The sequence below is a fragment of the Nyctereutes procyonoides genome, unplaced genomic scaffold, assembly GCF_905146905.1.
Source record: "Nyctereutes procyonoides isolate TBG_1078 unplaced genomic scaffold, NYPRO_anot_genome, whole genome shotgun sequence".
NCBI classification, from domain to species: Eukaryota; Metazoa; Chordata; class Mammalia; order Carnivora; family Canidae; genus Nyctereutes; species Nyctereutes procyonoides.
In genome coordinates, this window is record NW_026575031.1 from 999,887 (window position 1) to 1,025,729 (window position 25,843).

At 40.9% G+C, this 25,843-nt stretch overlaps 1 protein-coding gene across 1 annotated transcript in view; it reads right to left on the bottom strand.

Moving 5' to 3' along the window:
- The window catches only part of RYR3 (ryanodine receptor 3), a 507,628-nt gene that overhangs the window by 289,110 nt on the left and 192,675 nt on the right, over positions 1 to 25,843 (bottom strand). Inside the window, exon 3 of the mRNA XM_055316631.1 lies at positions 18,565 to 18,672. Within this exon, the coding sequence (XP_055172606.1) occupies positions 18,565 to 18,672 (108 nt within the window). The remainder of the gene's footprint in view (positions 1 to 18,564; positions 18,673 to 25,843) is intronic.

The following is a 25,843-nucleotide window of genomic DNA, read 5'->3' on the forward strand; positions in this document are numbered from 1 at the left end:
GTGTAAGGATAGGAAGACAGGTGCCCCTAATACCTTCAATCTGTTCTGCTCTGAGAACAAGAGCACAAACCTTTTAAAATCTTATGGACTGGGATCCCTGGGTGGCGCAGCGGTTTGGCGCCTGCCTTTGGCCCAGGGCGTGATCCTGGAATCCCGGGATCGAATCCCGCGTCGGGCTCCCGGTGCATGGAGCCTGCTTCTCCCTCTGCCTGTGTCTCTGCCTCTCTCTCTCTCTCTCTGTATGACTATCGTAAATAAATAAATAAAATAAATTAAAAAAAAATAAAATAAAATCTTATGGACTGATTCCAGACAAATAATCTTCAACCCAGCTAACTATTAGAATCACCAGTAAAACATTAAAAATGAAAACACAGCAAGTGAAACAAACAAAACCCCAATAGCACAAAAAGGCTAGGCCATTCCTTAAGATTCTCATTTGAGAATGAGAATGAGTGCAGGGGGCTGTGCTCTCAGGTGGCTTTGATGTACAGCCAGTCTTGATAATCACCCCTCTGGGACTCCTCAGCCACAGTGGAGCCTTCATCCAAGTAATTTATAGGATATTTACAGTCAGTGAGTACTTCTCTGTTCTCAGAAATGTCCTTCTGGGTCTGTGACTGATTTTCTTTTTAGCATTTCTCCAGAACCCCACTAAAGCAAAGAACAAATATGGTTGCTCCCCCTTGTCCTTGATAGCTTTGGTCAAACTAAAAACTGACTTTCTGTGCTTCTCTGTCTCTGAGTATTGCTGCCAACTCTGTGATAGGTGGAAAGACAAAAACCCCCACTGCAACATATGTGTGGTGAGTCCCACCACTGCCACCCCTAGACCGCCTCTCTTCACCATGTTGCAAAGATCAGTGCCACTCTCCCTGAACTTCTTCATCCATATTCTAGCCTTTCATCCCCACTAGCCTGGACTCCACCAGGCCTGGGAAAAAACAGACTTTAAGGCAAAGAACAGAACAGGTGAGTAGGAAGGTCTTTTACTATTCTTCTCTTACTGCTGGGTCATTCTTCCCCCTAGTCAGTCACCTCTGCTCTGTTTTCACTCTGGCTTCTGTGCTTTATGGGTCCCCTGACCCAAAGGGTGCACTTCAACATTTTGCATTCTTATTGACAATGTTCACAATTTATGATTTTACAATTTAAAATTTTTATAATTTGTGATTTTTTACTTTTCCATGTCTGCAAGGTTGGTGTGTCTGAGAGATGCTCTGAATCATTCAACACTGGAGCAGTGCTATCTACATGGCTTCCAAAAGCCCACCTTGCAGAGATCTAGCTTAGGTCTAAGTATCCTAGCCATCAATTAGCTCTCTGTCGAAGAGAAAAATAAAAGTGTTTTTTTTGTTTGATTTTTAAAAAGAATTCTTCTCTGTTGATCTGTGAATGGAAGCCAGGAAACAGAGCAAGAACCATCAGATCTGTTTTTCTCCCCATTGTCCAGAGAGTAAATTCATCACACTGACACTGGAAGGATAACCTACTAAGAATGGCAGTAAAAACCCATCTTTCCTTGAGCTGCAAGAGCAGCTTTTTTGGGCAAGGGAAAGGAGAGATATTAAAATTAGCAACAGTGATCTGTGAGAGGACAAGGGGAGCAGCTCAGAAACATGGAATACGGTTCACAATCTGAACCAAAAAAATAAAACTAAACTTCAGTTGGGCTGACATTTGCCTCCTTCGATGGCTGGAGGAAAACCAATCAATCATTTCCCAGTGGGGTTGGTAGTTACCATCAATGTAATGTGGTGACTTGGTGCTGAAAATAATATTAGAAACAATGAATTGTCTGAAAAATAAAGAAAAAGGTCTCATTTTGGTACAATAGTACCAAAAATAATAAAAATAGGAATAAATTTAACCAAGGAGGTAGAAAGTTCTTTACACTGAGAAGTATAAGACATTGACACAACAAACCAAAGATGATACAGACAGATGTAAAGGTATCCTGTGTTCATGGACTGGAAGAATATGGTGATAATGTCTCTACAACCTGAAGTCATCTATAGAGTCAATGCAATCCCTATCAAGATTCCAATGCATTATTCACAGAAGTAGGAAAAAAACACCTGAAATTTATATGGAACCACAAAGACCCTACATAGCTAAAGCAATGCTGGTAGAGAACAAAGCAGTGGGCACAACACTTCATGATTTTAAGCTTTATTATAAAGACAAAGTAATCAAAACAGTACAGTACTGGCATAAAAACAGATATACATAGGCCAAAGGAACAGAATCGAAAGCTCAGAAATAAACCCACACATACACAGTCAACTTATACTTGTCAAGGAGCCAAGCATACTTGATGGAGAAAACACAGTCTGTTCAATAAATGATGTTGGAAAAAGTAGATGTTTAAATGTAAAAGAACAAAACTGGACCTCTGTCTTATAACACTCACTAAAATAAACTCAAAATGGATTAAAGACTTAAATGTAAAACCTGAAACCATAAAACTCCTAGAAGAAAACATAAGGGAAACTCTTTGCCATAGGTCCTGTCGGTGGATTTTTTTTGATATGACACCTAAAGCCCAAGCAGCAAAATAAAAAATAAGCAAGCGGGACTACATCAAACTAACAATTTGCACAGCAGAAGACACAATCAACAACAAAGTGAAAAGGTAACCTATAGAATGGAGAAACTATTAATAAATCATGTAACTGATAAGGAATTAATATCCAAAATGTATAAAGAACTCAGACAACTCAATAGCAAAAAAACCCTTAAATAATCTAATTAAAAAATAAGCAAAGGGCCCAATTAGGCATCTTTCCAAAGACAACATGAAAATGGCCAACAGATAGATGAAAAGGTGTTTGACATCACTAATCAGGAAAATGCAAATTAAAACCACAATAAGATGTCACCTCACACCTGTCAGAATGGCTATCATCCTCCTCCCCGCCCCCCTCCTCCCACCAAACACACCCCACAAACAAACTCCAAGGAATAACAAATGCTGGCGAGGGTATGGAGAAAAGGAAACACTCGTGTACTATGGGTAGGAATGTAAGTTGGTACACCCACTGTGGAAGTTCCTCAAAAAATTCAAAATAAAACCATTGCATGATTCAGCAATGCCACATCTAGGTATCTAACCAAAATAAATGAAATTACTATGTTGAAGAAATATCCGCACCCGCACGTTCACCACAACATTATTTACAATAGTCCAGACATGAAAACAACCTAAGTGTCATTGACAGATGAATGGATCAAGGAGTTGTGGTGTTGGGCAGCCCCAGTGGCGCAGCGGTTTAGCGCCGCCTGCAGCCCAGGGCGTGATCCTGGAGACCCTGGATCGAGTCCCACATCAGGCTCCCTGCATGGAGCCTGCTTCTCCCTCTGCCTGTGTCTCTGCCTCTCTCTCTCTCTGCATCTCTATGAATAAATAAATAAAACCTTAAAAAAAAAAGGAGTTGTGGTGTTTACTATTCAGTCACAAAAAGAAGGAAATCCTGCCATTTGTGACAACATAGATGGACCTCGAGGGAGGGCAATTAGACAAGACAAAACTGTATAGTATCACTTTATATAGAATCTAAAAAGAGGCAAACTCATAGAAAAAGAGATCAGATCTGTGGTTATCAAAAGTGGTAATTAGGTAAAGGTGGGCAAAGGGACAGACTTTCAGTTACGTGATAAATCAGATCTGAGGATGTCACATACAGCATCATGACTCTAGGTAACACTGCTGTATGCTACACTTGAAAGTATCTAAGAGAATAAATCCTAAAAGTTCTCATCACAAAGCCAAAAAAATTTTTTGTAACTATATGAGATGGCAGATATTAACTAAACTCACTGTAGTAATAATGATACCGTATATATACATCAAGTCATTATGCTGCGTACCTTAAACTCACACAGTGCTGTATGTCAATGTCAATTTATCTCAACAGAACTTAAAAAAAAAAAAAACTCATCGTAGCTGCTTTCCTTATTACTTTGGGAGAGACCGCTGCTGATTAATGATTACCCACCCCCTCAGAAGCCAGAAAAAGCCAACAGGTTATCTAAGAGAGTCAGTCCCAAGCAAGAGGGAAGGTCAGAGGGACAAATGGACTGCCTTTAGCCAAGGCAGCTATAAACTTTCCTGGTAACCTACTACTACCTGCTAATCAATATTCATCTGTAACTGCTTATGCAACTTGAAGAATCAAGGAAGAGCTTCCTTAACATGCTAGAAAATGGTGCCTGTAACCAGAAAATGGAAATGACATACAGTAGGTACTTCAAAAGTGCTTTTTGAATAAATGGAAAAAGCATGGCATGGCACAATATAGCTACAGACCATGGGAAATCTGTTACCTCAAAGAGAAAAAAAAAAGTTTAATAAGGGCTCATATAAGGCAGGAAAAACTGAAAAACTGAAACTGGAATTAGGTAAGTCATTGTTATCTTTATTTTCTTCATAAAAATAAAGTATCACTAAAGTGCTTGAAGTAATCCCGCCGTTGGTATCTTGCTGGTATCTCCTCCACAATATGCATGGAATATGCATCCCTAATGTGAGAGTTTGGTCTCTGATTTATTCTCCATGAAATGGAACCAGAGTTGTCCAAGTTCACATTTGTGACAGAAGAATTAAGATGGGTCTGAGCAGCCTTGTTGCCACACTGAGGCAAGGATGCTCTCAAAGACATCAGCAGTGATTTTCAGAAGGCTATCACCACTCCCTTTGCCCAAGAGAAGGCATCTGGGCATCAAAATGGTGACTGTGTTTTGGAATATGCAGGGTATGTGGACAGAGACATGAGTTTACTAAGATAATGCTAAAGCAAGGAATGGGGTGACACGGTGGGAAAGGACACTGTAATGTACGGTTAGGTTTCCAATCATTTTCAAGTCATCTCAGTTCAAATGATGATCATCCTATATTGAGGTCATTCCTCAATCACTAGATTATAAAACAAGGACACAGAATAGAGGCTGTTTAGGAGGCGGGAGGACTCTGGCTATGTGTTTGGCTCTTGCCACTGATTTGTTAACAGAAATCCCTTACTGATCCCTTACTGATGAACTACCATGGGGATAACCTTTAAAAAAAAAAAATCCAGTCTGAAAACACTGTAGGGGTCCATCTGGGACAGAAAGGTGGGCAAGGTCTCATGGGCTAGATTTTCTGAAGCCAGGTGGCCCTAGCTTCGAGGAGCTTGGGGGACATTGCAAGTAGGGTGTTGTCTCAGCCTGCCCCTGCACTGGATCCCACTGGGATGTGAGAGGAAAAGGTGGATTCAGCCCAAGACTCCTTTCCCAGATCAAGTGAATGCATTTAGAGTAGATCTTACAGATACGAAAGTCTTTTGGTTTAGAGGGCTAAACACAGGCATGTTTCTTAAAAACAGCATCATTTGGGGCTAGACATACCCATGTTCTGTGCTAGAACCTGAAGATAAATCAAAGTAGCTATTACTGGATAAAACATAGGTAAATGTCAAACATGGAAGTGTCCCGATTGTTTTGGCACACTTCTCGTGATAAGCAGTTGTGACATCACTCTTCAGAAGAGGTTGGAGCTTCTTAACATGGTTTCATGCAAGAAATTAAACTGTTTTTCTTCCGTTGGAATATTTTAGTAGGTTACTATAGGGGAAAATAAATAAAAAAGGAAAGATACAAAGAGATTCCTCTTATATGAGGGATACGGTGGGAAAGACAAATGCAAAGGTGGGTAAATGTCACATGATGTCTGTTATCCACAAGAAAGAAAGATACCAAGGTCCATTAACAAAATTAAAATGAAGTTAATAAATAAATACCATTAAAAGTATACAAGTTAACGAGTGCTTAGGGACAGAGAGACAAATGGGGGGAAAGGACTGGCAGATCTGAGGAGTTTTTTTGCATTCCTGTGAGCACAAAAATGAGATGAAACAACATCAGTTGGAACTGGACCTGTCAGGATCAGAATTCAACAGAGGAACTTAACTGCTCCTGGTTGCCGTGGGAACAGCTCAATCTAATAAAAAGCAGCAAATGAAGCAAAGAATGTTAGAGGTGAAGCAACCATGTCCTAGGTAGCTCCACCTGGGGAAAGATACAGCAAGGAGTTTGGGGGAGATCTGTGCTCTAGGTAAAGACTGAGTTTATAAGACTAGGAAGCAGAGGGACACCTGGGGGCTGAGGGGTTGAGCGTCTGTCTTTGGCTCAGTGTGTGATCCTGGGGTCCTGGAATTGAGTCCTACACTGGGCTCCCGGCAGGGAGCCTGCTTCCCCCTCTGCTTGTGTTCTCTGCCTCTCTGTGTGTCTCTCATGAATAAATAAGAAAAAAAAAAAAAAGACTAGGAAGTAGAGTTCCATATAAATAGGTCATTCTGAGAGGCCTCGGGAATACTGCCGTCCTACCGTCTCTCTCACTGAATGACAGCACAGCTAATAAATCATGGATTTTTATATCACTATTGCTTCACACATCCAAGTGGCTGCCAGGAAGGAATATGAGGCAGGGAAACTGCAGTTGTTCATCCTCCTGGTAACCCAGTTCAACTGCTTGAGGTCAGAGGATTGTGGTTTCTGCTATTTAGACTTGCCCCCAGGCCCTCTGTACCACCCTGGGGGGTGGGCGGTGGGGAGGCCTGGGTGGGGTGTGGGAGTAGAACAGGCCATCAACACCACCACAAAATTGACAACCCTGAGCAGAGCAAGAGATACTGAAATGCACCTTGTTAAATATTCACCCTCCCTTGTCCCCATTATTGGAAATCTCTAGAAACATGCTATTGGATCCACTTCAAGGCTGAGGGAAAAGAATAGGAGTTTGAGATATTATACCACGTCAGGTCGTTATTTCCAAAATGTGCATAAATCCTAAAATTGGATACGGGTTTGCAAACAACTGGCATGGGAAAACCCCATGAGGGCAGGATGTAAAGTAGCCAGGGTCCTCTCATGGGGAGCCAGTTCTGTAGACTAACAGGGACAAAACGCCTGTTCCTGTCTCCTCCGTAGTTGTACTTGAGCTGCAAACGGGGAGTGCCACATCAGGTTGGGGAGAGTCAGGGCCACAAATCTCTGCTTGGCTGACTCAAGGTGCCTCAGCAATTGTGGTTCTGTTACCTGCACCCACTGAGGAGACATTTGAAGACTTCCATACTCCAGCAACAGTTCTGGAAATCCGCAAGAACCGTCAACTTAATGTGTAGATAAAATAGTTATTTTCCAGGTTTTTTTTTTTTTAAAGTATTACATTCAACTTACCTTTCTCATATCTCACCAAAGACATGAGCACAGGTTATTTTCAGGAATAATCTTTGCCATGAATTTCCCTCACGGGTCCCACTGGTCCTACCCGGAGAGCAGGACTTGGGGGGAACACGGAAGAGTTGGCACCTCCCCAAGCCCATCCCCGAAGGCTGTTCTTCAGCAAAAACATGTCTGGCACAGGCCACAGTGACATAGGAACAGCTCTTAGTTCACTGTGTAGGACACCACCTTCCTCCCCTGCCTCCCACCTTCCACCTCACAAAGGCAGACGAGCAACAGAGAATGGGGGCAGAGAGCCCAGCCTTGAGTGCCTGCCATTAAGGACGTGGGACCAGGACCTTTCTACTAACCTGCCCCCACCTCTTTTCTCTCGATGACGACAAAGGATGCACGGTTGGTGCCCAGAAACACTGAATGCCTCCCCCTGGTGACACAGGTAAGACCTGGAGTAACCCACCAAGGATGTGAGGAATGGCAACCAACGAGGGTGCCAACTCTCTGGGGTTCATCACAATCAAACGTCTGTAAAGCAACAGCTCTTAAGTGAAAACATATGTCCAGTGCGGGGTGAACTCTTAGAACAGGGAGTTCTGTAAGAATTGGCTTTACAGGCTGCAAAGTCCAAAGCTGCTGCAGTTGCAACACCAGGAGCCAAGTGATAATCAACATGGTTGCTAATTTTATGTTTTGGCCAGTAAGGGCATTTTTTTTTTAAATAAAAAGAAGAAAGCTGTCCCCTACACTATCACTATAATTTCCATAAATAAATAAACAAGCCAATAAATAAACCAACTGGATAACCATTAGACTATAAAAACTATCAAAAAGATATAAACATAGAAAGTTTTTAAAAAGGTAGAGGCACCTGGGGGTTCAGTTGGCTGAGCGTCTGACTCTTGGTTTCGGATCAGGTCTCAAGTCTCAACCGGTGGAGAGACTGAGCCCCCCAAGGACTGCGCTCAGCAGGGAGTCTGCTTGGGATTCTCTCTCCCCCCCTGCCTCTGCCTCTGCCCTTGCTCACGTACACACAGGTGCACTTGCTCTCTCAAATAAATCTTTTAAGGAAAAAAATTTAAAAGGTAAATCTTTCCATTCATGAAGTTAGTTTAATGAAACAATTCCTACATTGTAATTAATTTCCTGGTTACTCTCAAATCCTGATTCCTACTGCAGACACGGGTCCCAGGATAGTGTCTGAAGATGTCTAAGAGCCGCTAATGTAGGTCAGAGGCCACATTTTGCTGACAGATGGACACAACGTGGGCCAGAGTGGCACACACAGGTCGGAACTCCCAGCATGGCCTCCAGCAGGTGCTATACCCTCTCCCACCAGAGCAACACACCCACCCCTCCCTCTCTCCCACTCAGCACCAGCCTAAGGACAGGCACAGGGAGTACAGTTAAAAACAGAATCGTTATGCTATTCCAGTCCCCTTTGCAGAGCATGAGGTCTCTTACCCCAAGGGCCCCTCCCCTTAATCTTCTTGTTCTTATTCTTTTTTACTTTCTTTCCCACTTGGTCAAAAGTCCAGGTTCTTCTGTTCTAAAACCAAACAGTAGTGATCATGGGGTTGGGGTGCTAGCCACAGGGTTTTTACTCCACGGAGGATTGAAATGCCAGTTGAGATCAGGATTTCTTGGTACTAAGTTAATTGTTGTTCACCAGAATATCCACACAGGTACTTTCATGAGATGGAAAGAAGTTGGGAGTTTTTTTCTAGGTCATTCAGTTCTCCCTACAAATATATAATTTAAACACTGGCAGCTGTTAAGAAGTAAATTATGTGATCAAAGGAAAATCCTAATAAATAAACTGAAAGGTTTCTATTCTCCCAGGATTTCTTGAATTCCAAATGTGCTTCATTTTCAAAGGTAAGCAAGAGTTTTTAACACAAAAGAGTCCACTAAATTCAAATATCTTATAATTTAGAATTACAACACATTCCCAAAAATTCTGCCAAAATCCATTTTTACAACCCATCTCTGCCCCTGTGCCCCCCAACTAAACAGTTACTTTTTAGAAATTCAGCAAAACTCTCACCAATACACCCCCACCCCTAAAAATGCAACTATTTACTGAACACAGCATGGGCAAGAGAAAGCTTAGATGCCCCAATCCCTCTCATTTCTCTAAGAAACTTTAGCAAAAATGATTGGTTTTTTTTTTTTTGCAATTAAAATGTAAAAAACAAAACACAGCACAAGGAACCGCTTTTAGCCCAGCCATAGGGAAGAAGCTCAAGCTTTCTAAGATGATGGAGGTCATTAGGACAAGACTAGACTAACAGAGTGCTAAAGGTCAAGAGAGAGCAAAAGAAAGGAAAGAACTCCAGGGTTTGTGTAACATTAGCAAGGCTAAATGTTATCACATTTGTAAAACACCAGAATCACAAAGCCATATCCACTTTAAACGAACCCCTCCCCCCTCAACTCAGAATGAAAAAAGTTCCTCCAAAGAAAAGGCAATTCCACTAAAGCTGAAGTTCTATATTCAGGAGTGGGGAGGAGGACTGGATCATCAGGAGCTTTAAAATTTCATCCTATGGGTTCTTTCACTGGAAAATGCTTCTAGTGGGGTATGCAGAAATGTAAAAAGCTAGTTAACCTTAATAGGGGTTATTCTCAATCGTTGAAAGGAACATTTCATTTTTCTGCTGGTTTGTTTTGGGGATGTTGGATGAGGAAGGAAGACTAACTAGCTTTCTTCATTTGTATGATGAATTCCAGCCCTACGGGAGAGCTGGAATCGCATGATGGCACTAGGAGAGGGTGGAGGCACTGAGCAGCGAGCTGGCATGAAGGCAAGGCTGCACACTTGTGTCATTTGACCAAGTTCAAACCTACGGCCACAGGCCATTCAGACCACATGCAGAATAAAAAAAAAAGACTCAAAAGACCACTTTCAATATCTTAAAGGGGGGAAAAATTACTCCACAGGCAAGCCATTCTCTAATTGCGGAGCAGCAGTTTAATAAGCCGCCTGGCAATGAAATTTGAAGTGTGCAGCCACGTCTAATTCCATGAGATTTGAAGTGTGTGGTGCAGGGCTGTGTTTTTAATTGGGGAGGCACAAAGGATGGAAGTTGCCCTCAACACTCACACATGAGAAGCCCAGTTCATTACAAATAAGCTTAAGTCAGTTATCCATGCAAAGTACATGTATATATTAAAAAAAGTGAATAACATACCCATTCCGATAGGTCACTGAGCTAGCAAAATCAAAAACAAGACAGTAAATGGATATTTTAGTGGATGCAGGTCTTGCCAAAAGCTTTCAAGTAATTTGAGGAATCTTTGGATGCTTGCTATAGGGGGAAAAAAACAAAACCAAACCAAAACACAACCCAGGAGAATAAAGGGGTGGGGGGTTGATTTCCCACGTGGTGAGTATGTGGTGATTTCAGCTGGATGTTAGCAGTGGTATTAGATGTAGAAGTTTGCTTTTACTTGTTTTCCCCCAGTATAGTGCTGATGTCATCAAGAAACAGCAAGCAGCATGCTATAGTCTAAGTGCACAGGACTTTTTCATAATTACATTTATATAAGAAAATCCACCCAAAGAAAATGGTCAGTACCCATGTCAGGCAAATTTGGAATCTCCTTTTTCTTAGAAATATTACAAACAGGGATCCCTGGGTGGCACAGTGGTTTGGCGCCTGCCTTTGGCCCAGGGCGTGATCCTGGAGACCCGGGATCGAATCCCACATCGGGCTCCCGGTGCATGGAGCCTGCTTCTCCCTCTGCCTGTGTCTCTGCCTCTCTCTCTCTCTCTCTCTCTGTGACTATCATAAATAAATAAAAATTAAAAAAAATTAAAAAAAACATTAAAAAAAAGAAATATTACAAACAATCATTTGATTCTTTTAAGCCAAAGAGGTACTTTCTTACCATGAGCTAAGGTCTTCCAGATGGCATATTTTAATTGGATAGGTTATCAAATGGCCAGCTCAAAAATGAATTAGGAGTTATTTTGGATACATTTTCATAAGTATCAGCTTATCAGAGAAACATAAAAATCCATTATATTAGCATAAAATCCTAAAATTATAGCATAATGTGAGAGAACTGTAAAAAGGGGAAAAGAAAGGAGGAAGAAAGAGGATATATGTTTAATGATAATTTGGTCTGTGAAAAAAATATATTAAAAACCTTAGTTTGGAAGCCTTTCAGAAATTACTATTTAATTTCTGAAAATTAAATTTTTTTAAAAAAATTAATTTTATTAAATTTAAATTTATTAAATTTTAAATAAAATTAATTAATTAAAAATTAAATAATACTTTCTGAAAATGATGTCTGGCTCTTCGAAGAAAGAAGTTCTGTCAAAGGTACAGAATACCTCCCATATTCTTCCACAGGAAAATTTGTAGAGGATTCAGGTCTCAAAAAAATTATAAAGTCATCACTTCATACTTTAGGGTTGCCATCTAAGAGTTTGGAAAATTCTGGGTCCACACCAAGGTAGAAAGAGAATAACACATCGATTCGACTCTACCTAAAATTATGGGAGCCAGGGTCTCGGGAACAGTGGTAACACAAACAGGCTACTGTTTCCACAGCTAATCAGTGATAGGCTACAGTCAACGGGACACACCAGAGGAAGTAAGGAAGCAATGCTTTTCCTCTTTCACTTGGTGCACGGGGACCTTCACAGAGGAGAGAAAGCTCTTTTGCATCTAAGTGCTGTCAGTATTTAGAGAGGGTGAGATGAAAGCCCAGAGGAATTCAGAGATTTGGCACAATCGAATTTCCAGTTGGCAACGCCAGTACTGTACTTAAACCACCTGTCTCTCAGGTTCATCCCTCCAACAGGCTATCTCCACCCTGAGTGAACTCTAACACAGGACAGATTTTTATTTATTTTTATTTTTTTAATAATAAATTTATTTTTTATTGGTGTTCAATTTGCCAACATACAGAATAACACCCAGTGCTCATCCCGTCAAATGCCCCCCTCAGTGCCCGTCACCCATTCACCCCCACCCTCCTCCCTTCCCACCACCCCTAGTTTGTTTCCCAGAGTTAGGAGTCTTTATGTTCTCTCTTTCTGATATTTCCCACACATTTCTTCTCCCTTCCCTTCTATTCCCTTTCACTATTATTTATATTCCCCAAATGAATGAGACCATATAATGTTTGTCCTTCTCTGATTGACTTATTTCACTCAGCATAATACCCTCCAGTTCCATACACAGAACAAATTTTTAAAGAGTAGTTTTTGACATATAACCTTCCCCAAGCTTTTTTTCACATGTAAGAACTATTTCATCAAATAGGTTTAATTATTTTTAAATACAAAAATATTATTTTTGTAGCAGGGATTGACAACCAGCTGTAAGTTAAAATAGAAAGGGAAGAATCCCAAATCAGAAAGTTATTTTTCTTCACTTCAAAAGAAAAAGCAGGGGCAAGTTAAGTAGAAATTAGTGCCATGGCATCCTACTTTAGTTAGGCAGTAGGCAGGGGGAGGAACGTCCCCAGGATGAGCCACCTCACAGGCACTCGAACTGTGGTGGCAGTGGGCTTCCAGGTGTGGGCATTGAAGGGAGCCTGAGACAGTGGCTTTTACAGATTAGTGCAAAGAAAGTTCAGATTTGAATGCCTAATGGGGCCATTTTGATGTATCCTGCCTGCTCTGGCTTTAGGGCACATACAGGCAGGTCCTAGGACTCAGATCATAATACCTGCAGAAGGGACTTTGTAGTTTTCTCCAAAGGAAATCTTATGCACCCTTCTAAAGGTGTAATTAAGGCTTAGTCTAGATTTTATTTATTAAATAATTTCTCTTAAATGTAGTCTTGGAACGCCTGAGTGGCTCAGCAGTTGGGCGTCTGCCTTCGGCTCCGAGTGTCATCCCGGGATCTGAGAGCGAGTCCTGCATTGGCGTCCCTGCAGGGAGCCTGCTTCTCCCTCTGCCTGTGTCTCTGCCTCTCATGAATAAATAAAATCTTTAAAAAAAATGTAGTCTTTAAAAAGATGTCAATCGGGATGACGTTTATTTAGAACTGTGTACATAGTTCCTCCATCAGTCTTGTTCCCTTTCCATACAGATACCAAAATCAGTTCTCATTCTGGTTCTTTTCTGGCAACTATTAAAGAAAGGCAAAAACCTCAGATTGAGAGGCTAAATCTGGATGATGGGATAACCCTTCTACAATATAGAAGTGGTGGGAACCCAGGGTCAAGGATTCCTTACCAAGAGGTAAGAATCCTCTTGGTGTTCTTCATTCTAGATGAATTCATACAAGATCTCTAAGTCTCTAAGATCACAGTTAAAGTTCAAACTTTAGCTGAGGGGCTTCTAACTCTCCTCATCAGCACCTGTTTTGATTCGTTCATTACCTAACAATCTCAGGGGAGATGTTTATCTTTCACAGATTCTTTTTAAATGATGTTATCTTTCTGTGACTTTATAAAATGGAAGAACGTCCTAAACTTGACCACAAGGTAAGTATCTCATAACATGTACTTTAACGACCTTTACACAAAGACAGTGTAATGTAAGATTAAGTGTCACTGCCCATTATAAGGTCACACAGTGCCAGGAGACAACCCCTAGGTTCTCAGAAGGCACAGGCTCATCACTCAGACATGTCAACCACGTATACCACATTTGTACATTTCTCTAGGAGCTGTGTTGCCTGTAGTAGTCCCACTCTAAAGACAGGGCAAATGAAAGCAACCTGATGCTCCTTTTAGGGTTACTAGGACTATCACATAAGCATTATAGGAAATTAAAGAACTACATCTCAGTGAGGACACCTGTGAGAAAAGTCCTTATAGAAGTATTATATTTCCAGGTCACACTTCCCAGTCAAGGTTAAAAGGCTAATTGTGTATGAGCATTCTAGACTAAATACAGCACCTAAAGCGAAGCATGATTTTATGCATTCATGATGTTATGTGTTTTGTCTTATCTAAAGTATAACATTAATATGGCAATAACATTAATGCATTTTATGTTTGTGTGGGTTTTTTTTTTTTAAAGTGGTAGAAGTCTAACAATGATTAAGTCAAGTTTTAGAGAAAACCAGAGTCCTTATCAGGAGTAGTGCCGCTGGTAATTGTGTTAATCAAGGCCTTTCACTTTTAGAAACATTATGTCCATTCACGTCAAAACCCACTTGTTCTGTGGAGTTCTGTGCACCCGGTCATGTAGTGTGGCCTTCTTCCTGTGAGGTATCTGAATGTGAAAGGAGGGAGTAGGGCAGAGATGAAGAGGAACCAGTGTATATTTTCTGCACTTGTAAAGATTGCAGTCATTGAATTTTCACCCAATACTATGAGGTAGGTTGCATTTTTAAGATCTGGAAAGTAAGGTACAGAAAGGAAAAATAATTTGCCCCAAAGGTCACTTGATACACATAGCCTGGAGGGAAAACACATCTGGCTCTAAAGACAGCTCTTTTCACTACCAATGCTGCTTGCTCTCTATCAAAGTCATTTCTAAGGGACGGTGGGACTGAGGGCTCAGAGGGCAATGGCGACATCTCGTTTAGTGCCATGTCCTGCTGAAAGTGGCTGGGTATTTCACATATTGTAGGCCTGATCAAACAAAAATGTGAAAATATTTTAATATTTGTATGCAGGGGTTTTACTTCCAACTCCGGCCATTTAATTGGCCACAATGTCAAATATCTATCTCTTGGTGATTTTTCTCCAGAATAAAATCAGACAGGATTTAATCAGAGTCAAGTTGACCCAAAGATGAATTCAGCTAGGGTGGACTGTGGGGGGCACCACATGTTCTCTGCCTCATTTTTTCTCCTTTTCAACATAAAGCTGAAAGGCTACTCACTATAGCTGAGGATGATTCAATAAGAAACTCTTGTTGTTAAACAAAGCTGAACACCTTTGTTTTCTCTTTTGGCAAGGGGAAGTGCTGTAGAATTGTAAATCCTTGCAAAAATACTTCTGCACATGATCAAATGAATAAACAAACAACCAAAGTCATTTTTAAACATGTTCAGTTGCTGCACAGCAGTGAACAGACACACCACACGAGGACCAATTTATGGCTAGAAGGAAAAATTACACTCTTCAAAGTATCCCATTTGGTGGCAGTCATAATCATTAGTGAAAGTAATATCTATTTAAAAGCAGTAAATGCCTATTTCCAAACAGAATGGACTGGCAAAGAAAGGAAACATCATCCCACTCAAACATCCCCAGGCTTCCCAGAGAATCATTATAGTCTGTCATGTTAACTCACTTCCTCCCCACCCCCCTTTTTCTTCCCTGCTGAATATCGTCTAAAATCAAATTAAGCACTAATGGTAAATGTGCACAGAAATCACTTCAAGAAAGTAAAACAATCAGACTTAAGAGGTTATATTAAAATATTATTTCTCATAATAAAGATCCAGAGCCCAGATGGAATTGTGAGAGCATTCCAAGAGGGTTACGTAGCTGAGGCTGTTAGCTAGGTGACTAGTTCATAAAACTAGCAACAAATAACGTCTTAATAATTTCAAAAGAGTTCCCTTTCCTATCAGTATTCCAGCTCTCCTTCCAAGTCCCTTCCTTCTAACTCTAAGATGGCTGGTCAATGATGATAATGATGATGATGGTGGTGGTGATGAAGATGAAGATGATGATGATGATAGCAAATGTGTCAAGATGAGAACTATTATGTTCTCTTTGGTAAAATAGCACAAAAAGTCAACACAACATATATGGGAAATTTCAGAGTCTGACCCAACCTGGTGATTATTGTTATCCAATGAATATTTAATAAAAATGTCATGGATCCTTTATTGTAGACTCAAGTTTTTAAAAAGAATGAATCACCCAGAAAGATTTAACATACTGGTTTTTAAATAGGGCAAATTAAAGATGGCCCCTGAAATATATAATTATATTGAGTAAAATTCTACAACAGGGCTGGTATTTAAGGTAGGTCTTATTTGTATGTTCCAAAATTAAGTATTCATTCTTATCAAGTTGATATCTACATTATTTTTGGAAAATGAATTGCTATTTATTCTTTAAGACAAACCAAGTTAAGACTATCATTTAAGTGCATGGCAATTAAGAAAAGCGAGAATTATAACCAGAATTTCTGAATTTACTTTGTCATGTACAGAACTTCTTGAAACACACAAGCTTAATGAAAAAGAAGCCCTTTTAAATACACTTTTCGAACAAAACAGGATAAGAGACTGCCTAAGGGATAATTCTCCAGTTAACATTGCTTCTCTCTATCTTCCCAATTTCTGTCATTGGGCCATAAGTTGGCAGAGTCTAGCTGATCTTGTTTGAAACTGAAAGTGCTAATATTCCAAATCAATCAGCTCCCCCTCACCAAAGAGGTCTATACATGAGGAGTTGCTGATTTTGGAAAAAGAATCAGGAATTAAAAATAGATTTGTCCCACTGAGCTGAAAGATATATGCCTATAGAGGAAAGCGTTGGTACTGAGGTCAATGCAAGGGGGAAGTGACACAGACTTCAGTGAACATGCAAAAAACAAAGACTCACCTGTGTTAACGCTCTCCAGTACAAAACAAAGCTATTCTGAGGTGGCTGACAAAAGCATATTATTTTAAATCAAAAGAGCAAAGAATTACAAAACACTGGTGTTAAGGACCCTAGAAAACTAATGAAACATTCTAATTATATAGGTGAGAATACAATGGGCCCAAGAGATAATTCTTGTGTAAGATCACACTACGAGCTCGAAGATGACCTACATGTACCGGTTCCCTTGAGTCCTTGGTCATCATCTCTTCTACCATAAATGAAACATTTTATTTTATTTTATTTTATTTTATTTTATTTATTTTATTTTATTTTATTTATTTTATTTATTTTATTTATTCATGAGAGACACAGAGAAAGAGAAGCAGAGGGAGAAGTAGGCTACACACAGGGAGCCCGATGCGGGTCTCGATCCCAGGACTCCAGGATCATGCCCCGGGCCCAAGGCAGGTGCTAAACCGCTGAGCCATCCAGGGATCCCTGAAACATTTCTTTATTATTTATGAGTTCATTCGAGTCAAGTGAGAATAAATTGTGCTACGTACTACAAATTGTTCTACCTACATGCAGTTTACTCCCCAGTATTAGATGCAGGAAATCAGACTTGCAATTACAGCACAGAAAGAGGAGAACTATTTACTGACTGTTGCTCTGCAGGGGCACCTATCCCAGACTTGTAGGCTCAACAAAGACTTCTCAGTGGATCCACTACTGAAACTGGCTCCTTGAATGAGCAGTAGAGGGAAGTTCCCATTACACAGGGGAAGAGAGGGAAGAGGGAAGCTGTTCTAAATGGAGGGAAGAGCTGACACACATGATCAGAGGCAAGAGAGCACTGTCATATTTGAGGAGGTGAAAAGAATTCGGAATGGCTGGGACACGGAGTGCCTGGGGGAAAGTGGTGAGTGACTGGGCTCACAAATCCTGAAGGGTTTTATGTCTAGCTTAGAAATTTGGAATTTTTCTCAAGGTAATGGGAAGACAAAGGGTTTTAAAACAGGTAAGTATAATGATTAGATCTGTATTTTGGAAAAAACATAATAATAGAATAGAATAAAAAATGGTGGTGAGGGTGGATAAGTATAGGAGAAATCAAAGCAGTTAAGCTCCTGCTATAATATAGAAGACAGAGTCTAGCTATCTAGAGCAATATCTAAGGGGGGATAGAGACAGAGATTTGGATTTGAGATATTCAGGTCACAGAATTAAAACAGCTGATAATACATGGATATACATAGATGTAGGTCATTTGGGAAAGAAAGAGTCAAAATAAGTCCAAAGTCTATGATTAAAGCCATTCTGACATGAGAGGTATGGAGCATAACCCCTCAGTTTAATACTTAGGACCATTCTACTAACAATAGAAACTCAAGACCACTCTATATTTTCTCATCATGAGTGAAATCATGGAGCCCTGGGAGTCAAAGACTGAATTCTACCAGAAATCCTCACCAAACTGCTAATAACCTAGCTGTACTTCATTGTGGGCAGTCATAAATCTCCGATGAATTTTTTCCAAGAAAAATAACTGCCTAACTGGCATCCTCCCTCTCAACACCCTCCTCACATTTCCTGGTGAGTTACAGGTTAGGGAAGGGGGAGTAGATTCAATGTCCTATGCCCTGCCCACGCAGCATCAATGGCGATCTCTTCCATTTTCTGGTGGAAGCTGATTAATCAACGGACTCAGAATTAAGGCTGCTCAACAATAAGAATTAAAACACAGAAAGATTTAGTATCTCTAGGTGGATCAGCTCAAGGATCTGAAGGTTTCCTGGTTTGGAACTGGAGGAATGAAATGAAGCATGCACTTCCAGGCTGTGCTGTGTCACAACCCACCAGGGATGTGAATCAGGTACTTACCCCTTCGCCACCATTTTCACCTGTGTTGGCAAGCATCTCCTGCAGGGCTCTCACAGAGAGGGACTGTTCCAGCACAAAATTGCAGACACAGAGATCTGGAGGAACGTACTGTGGAAATAAAACCAGAATGAGGATACCTGCTCACACCAGCTGGGGACCAAACAAGAACAACCTCAAGGGCAAAGAGCCTATGAATCAGTGATAGGTGGATGGATGAATGAGCCGGAATGTAGAAGGTAGATTTCTCCTTATTCAAGGTAGGATGGGTTTCAAGCTGGATTCTAAAGGATGCAAAGAAGAAAATCCCTAATTTGCAAGGACACAGTGACCAAGGTGTCAGGAGCAACCTAAGTGTGGCTTGTGGTATGTAGAGGAGAAGTGCACACACACAGCCGTGTTGAAGAAGGGAAAGGTACACTGATCCACACTAATGCCTAAGCAGTACCAAAGGAAGAAAGACACTGGGACCTCATCCACAATAATTTGTAGGAGGGCAACGGACAGACCACAATGCAACTCTGGACAATAGTGACCATGACAGGGAGTCTATTTACTTGTTAAGAAAAACCTGGATACTGCAGCATAAAAAGGGGTGACAGAGAGAATTTAGAGCTACACAAAGATAGGTCTGAACAAAGGAATGTCCAGAACTATAGGAATTGATGACCCCTAGGACAATCACTCTACTTTGTGCTCAGGTGATATCATATTCATGGTCGTTCTGGCACATTTCTCAACAGTTAAAGACAGCCTTTGCTCCACACTGACCAGTAATAGCTACTGCTCACTGAGTACCTTCTCTGTGCCAAGCACTGTTCTAAGTGCTTTGACCATATTAACTCCCTTAATCCTCATGACCACCCTGTAAGATAGGAATTATTAACATTCCAGTTTACAGCCAGCAAAACTAAGGCATAGAGAAGTTAGGCCATCTGCCTAAGGTCATGGCTTCTATTTGTCAGAGTTGGATTCAAATCCAGGCAGACAGTCTCCAAAGTCCCACTCAACTTATACTGTTCCTGCCACTGATGGAAATAATAAAGATATTTTTCACAACTAGAATATTTTCAACCTGCAAATATTTAAGTATTACGTTTATATAAAACACAGTGCTTGATAGTGACACACAACATCATTGCTCCATAGGACATTATAGTCTAGTTTCATGACACACTATTTCCCTTGGGAATAGTTTCCCTTGCATACTAAGTCTCTGTTTCCTACAGGATACTGGAGCACACAGATACCAGGAGAATAACAGGAAGGAGGAACGAGGTCCAGAAGTCACCAACAGCTATGTCTAATACTCTGAGACAGGTAAAGCTGTTTCCATAGAGCTCCAATTTAAAAAGCTAAAGAAAGGGATATGGGGTGGCTTATTCAGTTAAGCATCTCCCTTCACCTCACGTCATGATCCCAGGGTCCTGGGATTGAGCCCCGCATCGGCCTCCCTGCCTAGCAGGGAATCTACTTCTCTCTTTCCCTCTGCTTCTCTCCCCACTTGTACTCTCTATCTCTCTGCCTCTCAATAAATAAAATATTTTTAAAAAATAAAAGCTAAAGTAAGCCTGCTAAGGCATAGATAATCACTGACTTCAACATTTTCATTGCTAAGATAATAAATTGGTAATCTTTCAGTTCCTTTAATTTTGAAGTGTTTTTTACATTCTTCATTCTCCCCTAACCTCAATGCCCTCAAATAAAATGATGTTCTACTTGCTGGACCTACTATTTCCCTTTATTAAAGTTTTCAGATCCTCAAGCCAAGAATGGGTAAGCCTATAGGCCACTTCAATTTTGAGGACTCTTCTACTACGTATGTTTCTACTCAGGGTAACCATAGTCCCCAAAAAAAATCTTCCTAGAATTCTAGTATGACACACAATTGCCCAGTTCTTTTTATGAAAATGACTACAGGAGAAACTATAATCAAGAGACAACAGTTTTTTATATATTTCTTGCTTTGTTTTCAAAGTCTGTTCTTGCTCTAGGTAATTACCTCATTTATATGGGATGTGAGTGAGCAAACAGATGTTAATGCAGGGCAGAGTGTCACATCCAGAAAATGTTTCTAGAGTACACATGGCATCATTATAAGTAGCATACAATATGATAATACATTTCCCTAAAGGCCTTATGCCATAAACATATGTCTTCTAACTCTGTTTCCCCAAAAACAATGCCATTGCAGAAACTTTTACAGAGGTTCTTTCCCACCACTTTTTAGTCTACCTGGATCTCATGTCAACAGAATAGGAAGCAAGAGTCAGGGTTTGAGTGTTTCTTCCTCTTCCACTTTACTAAAGCAAGTGATATGGAGATTTTCTATTCAGGAATGTCTACATTAGAGTTAGTACTCTAAAGGGTACTTTTTGCTAATCAACTGAGTGATTTCAACATCCACACCCACTTTTACAAGATCCCTGCTTAGTCCATTCTCCTTTAGACATAAGTATTCACAGGCCTAAGTGCTAGAGATCCTGTCCTGGCATGAGACTGTGTGATTCTACATCACTTTTCTTTTTTCCCCATGTTTGGTTTACTTGGACAGGAGACAGGAATGCTCCTCTGCCAGCACTGCCATCATCCATCCTGATGTAGGACCTACCCATAATACAGACACTAGATATGCTCCAGTTATATTATTCTTTTCCCTCCAGATACTAAAAGTCCCATGGTGGTCATGACTTAATTACTGGTGCAAATGGGCACATTTGAGTGGGAGATAGTGGGCACAGGGAGAAAGCATCACAAAGGAGAGCACTAGACCTGTACTGTTCTACACAGTCTCCTTACAGCTGAATTTTTCCACCTCTAGAGTGCAGTCCCTGCCTAGAGCTTGTGCTTAGGGGTGAGGTCCACCAGTCGAACAGCACACAGAAGGACATGTAGGCAGTGGCAAGGGAGAAGACAGGGCAACAGGAGTATCTGGAAAGAAACAAAACGCAAGTAGTAACTTGTGGCATAAATGGAGTACAGAGCACACACAGAGCCACCTGACCTGCTACACCAGCTGCCATCCTTAATTAAACTTCACACCAGCCTGAGCTCCCACCCACCTCCATGTTCTTCAAGAATGAGCAAAGGCCACTTGTCCATCAAAGCTAATTTGCTTGCAGCGTGAAAGTCCCCCAGGAGGTCAGCTCATTGTCTCTGGGCTCTGGAGCCTGTGCCTCAGTCACTCTGCCTGGCAGGCATGCCACATGTGTTTACAGATTCTCAGCACAGAGAGAAGGGCTCTGTTGACATCTGTTCTGAAATAGCTCTTCATCTCTCTCCCCGGCCCTGTCCTCTGCCTAGAGAAGCACTACATTCCCAAATGTCCTACAGAAAACCTTGAGATTCCAGGGCCCTGAGAAAGCCCAGAACTAGGTGAAAGTAGTAGAAGGGAAGGCCTGTGGACTCTACATGTTTTGTAAATCTATGTATCATTTTCCTCACTGCACTGAAAGTTTTTCTGAGGTTTACCAAAAGCAAGATGGTGGGAATCTGCTACTCTTGTTATCACATTCACATAGCATTTTTCCACCTAGCACCTTGCAATATGCACTCAGCTCTGTGCTAGCTTGTATTAGCCAAGCTTCTGGGGGAAGAAAACGGGAGTCAGTTACAAGCAGGGGGCGGGGGGGGGGGCTGTCATCTTTCTACTACACTGTTTCCCACACTCTGTTCTGGTTATCTAATTCTTCATGCAGTGCAGTCTGTCTCACTAGATTGTGGGTATCTTGAAAAATCTGTGTCATTCTACTTTTGGTATCCCCAGTACAAAGAACAGCAAGTACTCAACTCCAGTCTTTCTGAGTGGACTCTGTGTTCTAGAATATCTGAGAGTATGTGGTCATGGTGACTGTGGATGCAAATAAATTGTACTGAGCACTCACCTGCCTGGCTGGGCCCTTCCTCAACCCTCTTATGATTCAAAAGGCCCCTTTTCTCTCATTGCAATGGGTCTCCTTCCACTTTATTAATCTATCTGGTTCTCACACAGCCAGGACTCTGTGTATCAATAACTTTGAATTAAAAGCAATAGAGGGTATATTAAGTGTGAATACTCTAGCATAGGACTGCCTGAGGTCCTATATCTGTTCAGTGAGGTTGAATGAGTTGAAGGGGTTATTAGTTGAATGAGGATAAGCAGGTAACTTAGTGTCCTCTGTCTCAGTTTCCTTATCTGTAAAATAGAGATACGATAACATCTATTTCTCAGAGTAGACAGTTTTTATGTTTAAAGACCTTTAAATAGGGTCTGATACATAGAAACAAATATCAGATATTATCCATCACAGAGCAGTGGAATAAAAACATCAATAAATCACTTATATGTTCATTTATATAGATCTAGTATTTTTGAAATTCTTACTGTGCATAAGGATAAGGCAAATTCCCCACCCTTTAAGGTTGGATGGTCAAGTAGAGTGTCAGGAAAGCAAACAGACAATTTCCAAAAAATATTTTCCTTTTTTTAAAAAAATATTTATTTATTTATTTATTTATTTATTTGTTTGTTTGTTTATTTATTTATTTATTTATTTAAGAAAGAGAGAAAAAAAGAGGCAGAGACACAGGAGGAAGGAGAAACAGACTCCATGCCGGGAGCCCGACGCGGGACTCGATCCCAGGACTCCAGGATTGTGCCCTGAGCCAAAGGCAGGCACTAAACTGCTGAGCCACCCAGGGATCCCCTCCAAAATATATTTCAAAAGGCCCAAGGTGAATAAGAAAGTGAGGAAGAACTGAACCTGGCTGGGCAGAAGGATGGGGAGGGGAGACAGAGGAGGGAGATGGTGAAGAGAGCAGAAGGGAAGCAAGCAAAGGGAGTTGAGAAGCAAGGCTGAGGAAAAAGTAGGCATCAGATGGAGAGAGTCTTGAGTCCCCTTGTCAAGGGGTTTTGACTTTATCTTCAGAGCAATAGAATGTCACTAAAGGAAGTTATGCAGGAATTAATCTAATAAAATTTGCATCTTTGAAAGATCATGGCAGGCCCACTCTGAAGGAAGTTAGATCAAAGCAGAGAAACAAACTAGCAGGTTGTTGCCACGTACTGGTTATGAGGTGACAATAGCATGAATTAAAGAAATGGTGCTAAAGGTGGAGATAAGAGAATGAATTTGAAAAATCTTGAGAAGGTAGGAGAGGTAAGACCTGGCAATTAGTTGGATGTAGATGGAGGAGAAGATGGCTGGTGTTTCTACAGGATGCGAAAGAGTACAAAAGGCTGGGGTTCAACAAGAATAGTCATACCAAATATCAGAAGGACCACAGAGATTGTAGTTATGCTTGGCAAATTGTTTACTAGAGCCTCCCATTTGGGCCAACAGAATAATGATGGGAGAGTGGAGGTCTCTGTGACTGTATGGGTATCCCCACAGATGTCAGCAGAGGGAGGCTTAACTGAGAAAAGAGTGGGAATCTGAGAAGATGACACATATTCTTCTTCATAATAGGAGTATTCCTGGAGACCCAGTCTCCATAATTAGCCCAATTAACCTCACTTTCCTTTCCCAAGTCCATTAAGAAGTCAGCCAGGATTTAGAGAGCACAGCAATACACAGTCAGTACTGCACTAGCTGCTGTGTGGGGACAAAAGAAAAATAAGGTATGGTTTCTGTCCTTTAAGGAATTTTTAACCTACCTGAAGAGACATCTCCTGTATAGGAGACTTTATAAAACAGTGCAAAATAGAATATTCAATGCTAAGTTGAGGGGTCTGAGCTACATGCCCTGTAGGACACAGAGCCCTCTCAGCAATGTTGTGATTTGGAAAAAGCCCAGCCCAGGTTGGAGGTTGGCTTCAAAAAGATTTATGTGAATAAGAAGTTCCTGGCACATAAAAACAACTCAAATTTTTGTTTAATGAATGAACAAGATGGGGGGAGTTCTTCTTTCCATTTTATCGTATCTTCTTCCCTTCTGTTTAAAATTCCATTAGTTGAAGCAGCATTTTTAAGTTATGAGCTTCACAGAACCTCTGTCCTGACATTCCTTTGCTTTTTCACCCAACTCCCCAAAGAAAAAGGTCAAGCGCTTGCAAGTGTCATCAATCAGTAAGGGAGTAAGCAAAGGAAGGAGAAAGTAGAGAGCAAATCCCGTTTACTAATTTTTCTATGTACACTTCCCATTCCAGTCCCAGGACTGAGCAGCTGGATGCATGTGATTGACACTGTATCACACTTATGTGCTGATGGATTTACATGGACTCAGCCCTACTGAAATGGGTAGGCTGCAGAGCCTAACCTGCAAGGTGAGGTCATTTCTAGTGTCAGTCATCTGGGGAGCAGCAGTGACTATGAGAACAGAGGCCAAAACTAAGTAGGCAGAGCTGAGGTTGCTGGGAGAAGTGAATCTCACATTCTTTGATCTACATTATTAAGAGCCAACATAGCCAGTGGGATGTTCTTGGGCAGATGTTCCGGAAGCATCCAACCAATGACAGAATTGAAGGTAAGAAATAAGGACCTTGGTCAGGTGTTTCTTTCTTTTGGGCTTCCGTGTAAATAGAGACAGGAAGAGTAAGCACATTAACTGTACAAGAATCAAAAACTTTAAGCTAGAATGTTGGAATATATTTGAACTTCCATTTTAATTTTTCTTGTGTTATCCCTTAGTGTCTAACAAAAATTTTTTTGAAGCTCTGGCCTTTTTTTGGTTGGATTACATAATTTCAGGAAAGAATTTTGGTCTACAAGTGAGCCAAAACATTAAAGCAAGGTGCCTCAGTATGGCCAGTGGGATGGTAATAAGGGTAATCAAACAGGAGAACCACAAGACAGAAGCAAAACTTGGGGTGACAAGCCCCTTGACAATAGGACATCTCTATTCAGAAGCCTCAAACCTTCTGAATTTTATTAATGAGGACAGTATCTCAATTGCTCCCTTCATGTTCTATTTATGCTGCCTGAGATAGTCCAGTCCATGAATAAATATGGCTGGTGTTTAATTTCATGGCTCTAGATTTCAAACTGTGTACACAATGAGAGTCTATTCCTCCAGGAGCACTCCATGTGCTAACAGGCAAAGATGGACTCAGTCCCCAGTGGCCTGGCTTCTATATGCACCATTTGTCCCATTTCACCACACCACCTAAAAAAAAAATTTGATAACCATTACCCTATGATGGCTTGATATAATCCTAACTCAAAGACCATAGATGAGAAGTCTTCCCAAGTCTTCTGGCACAGAAACCTAATTTCTCCTCCATAAGATATTCCAGTTGGCATATCTGAGTAGCATTGGATAAGACCAATCCTCCATGAGAGAGCATCAGGATGGCCAGAGATGG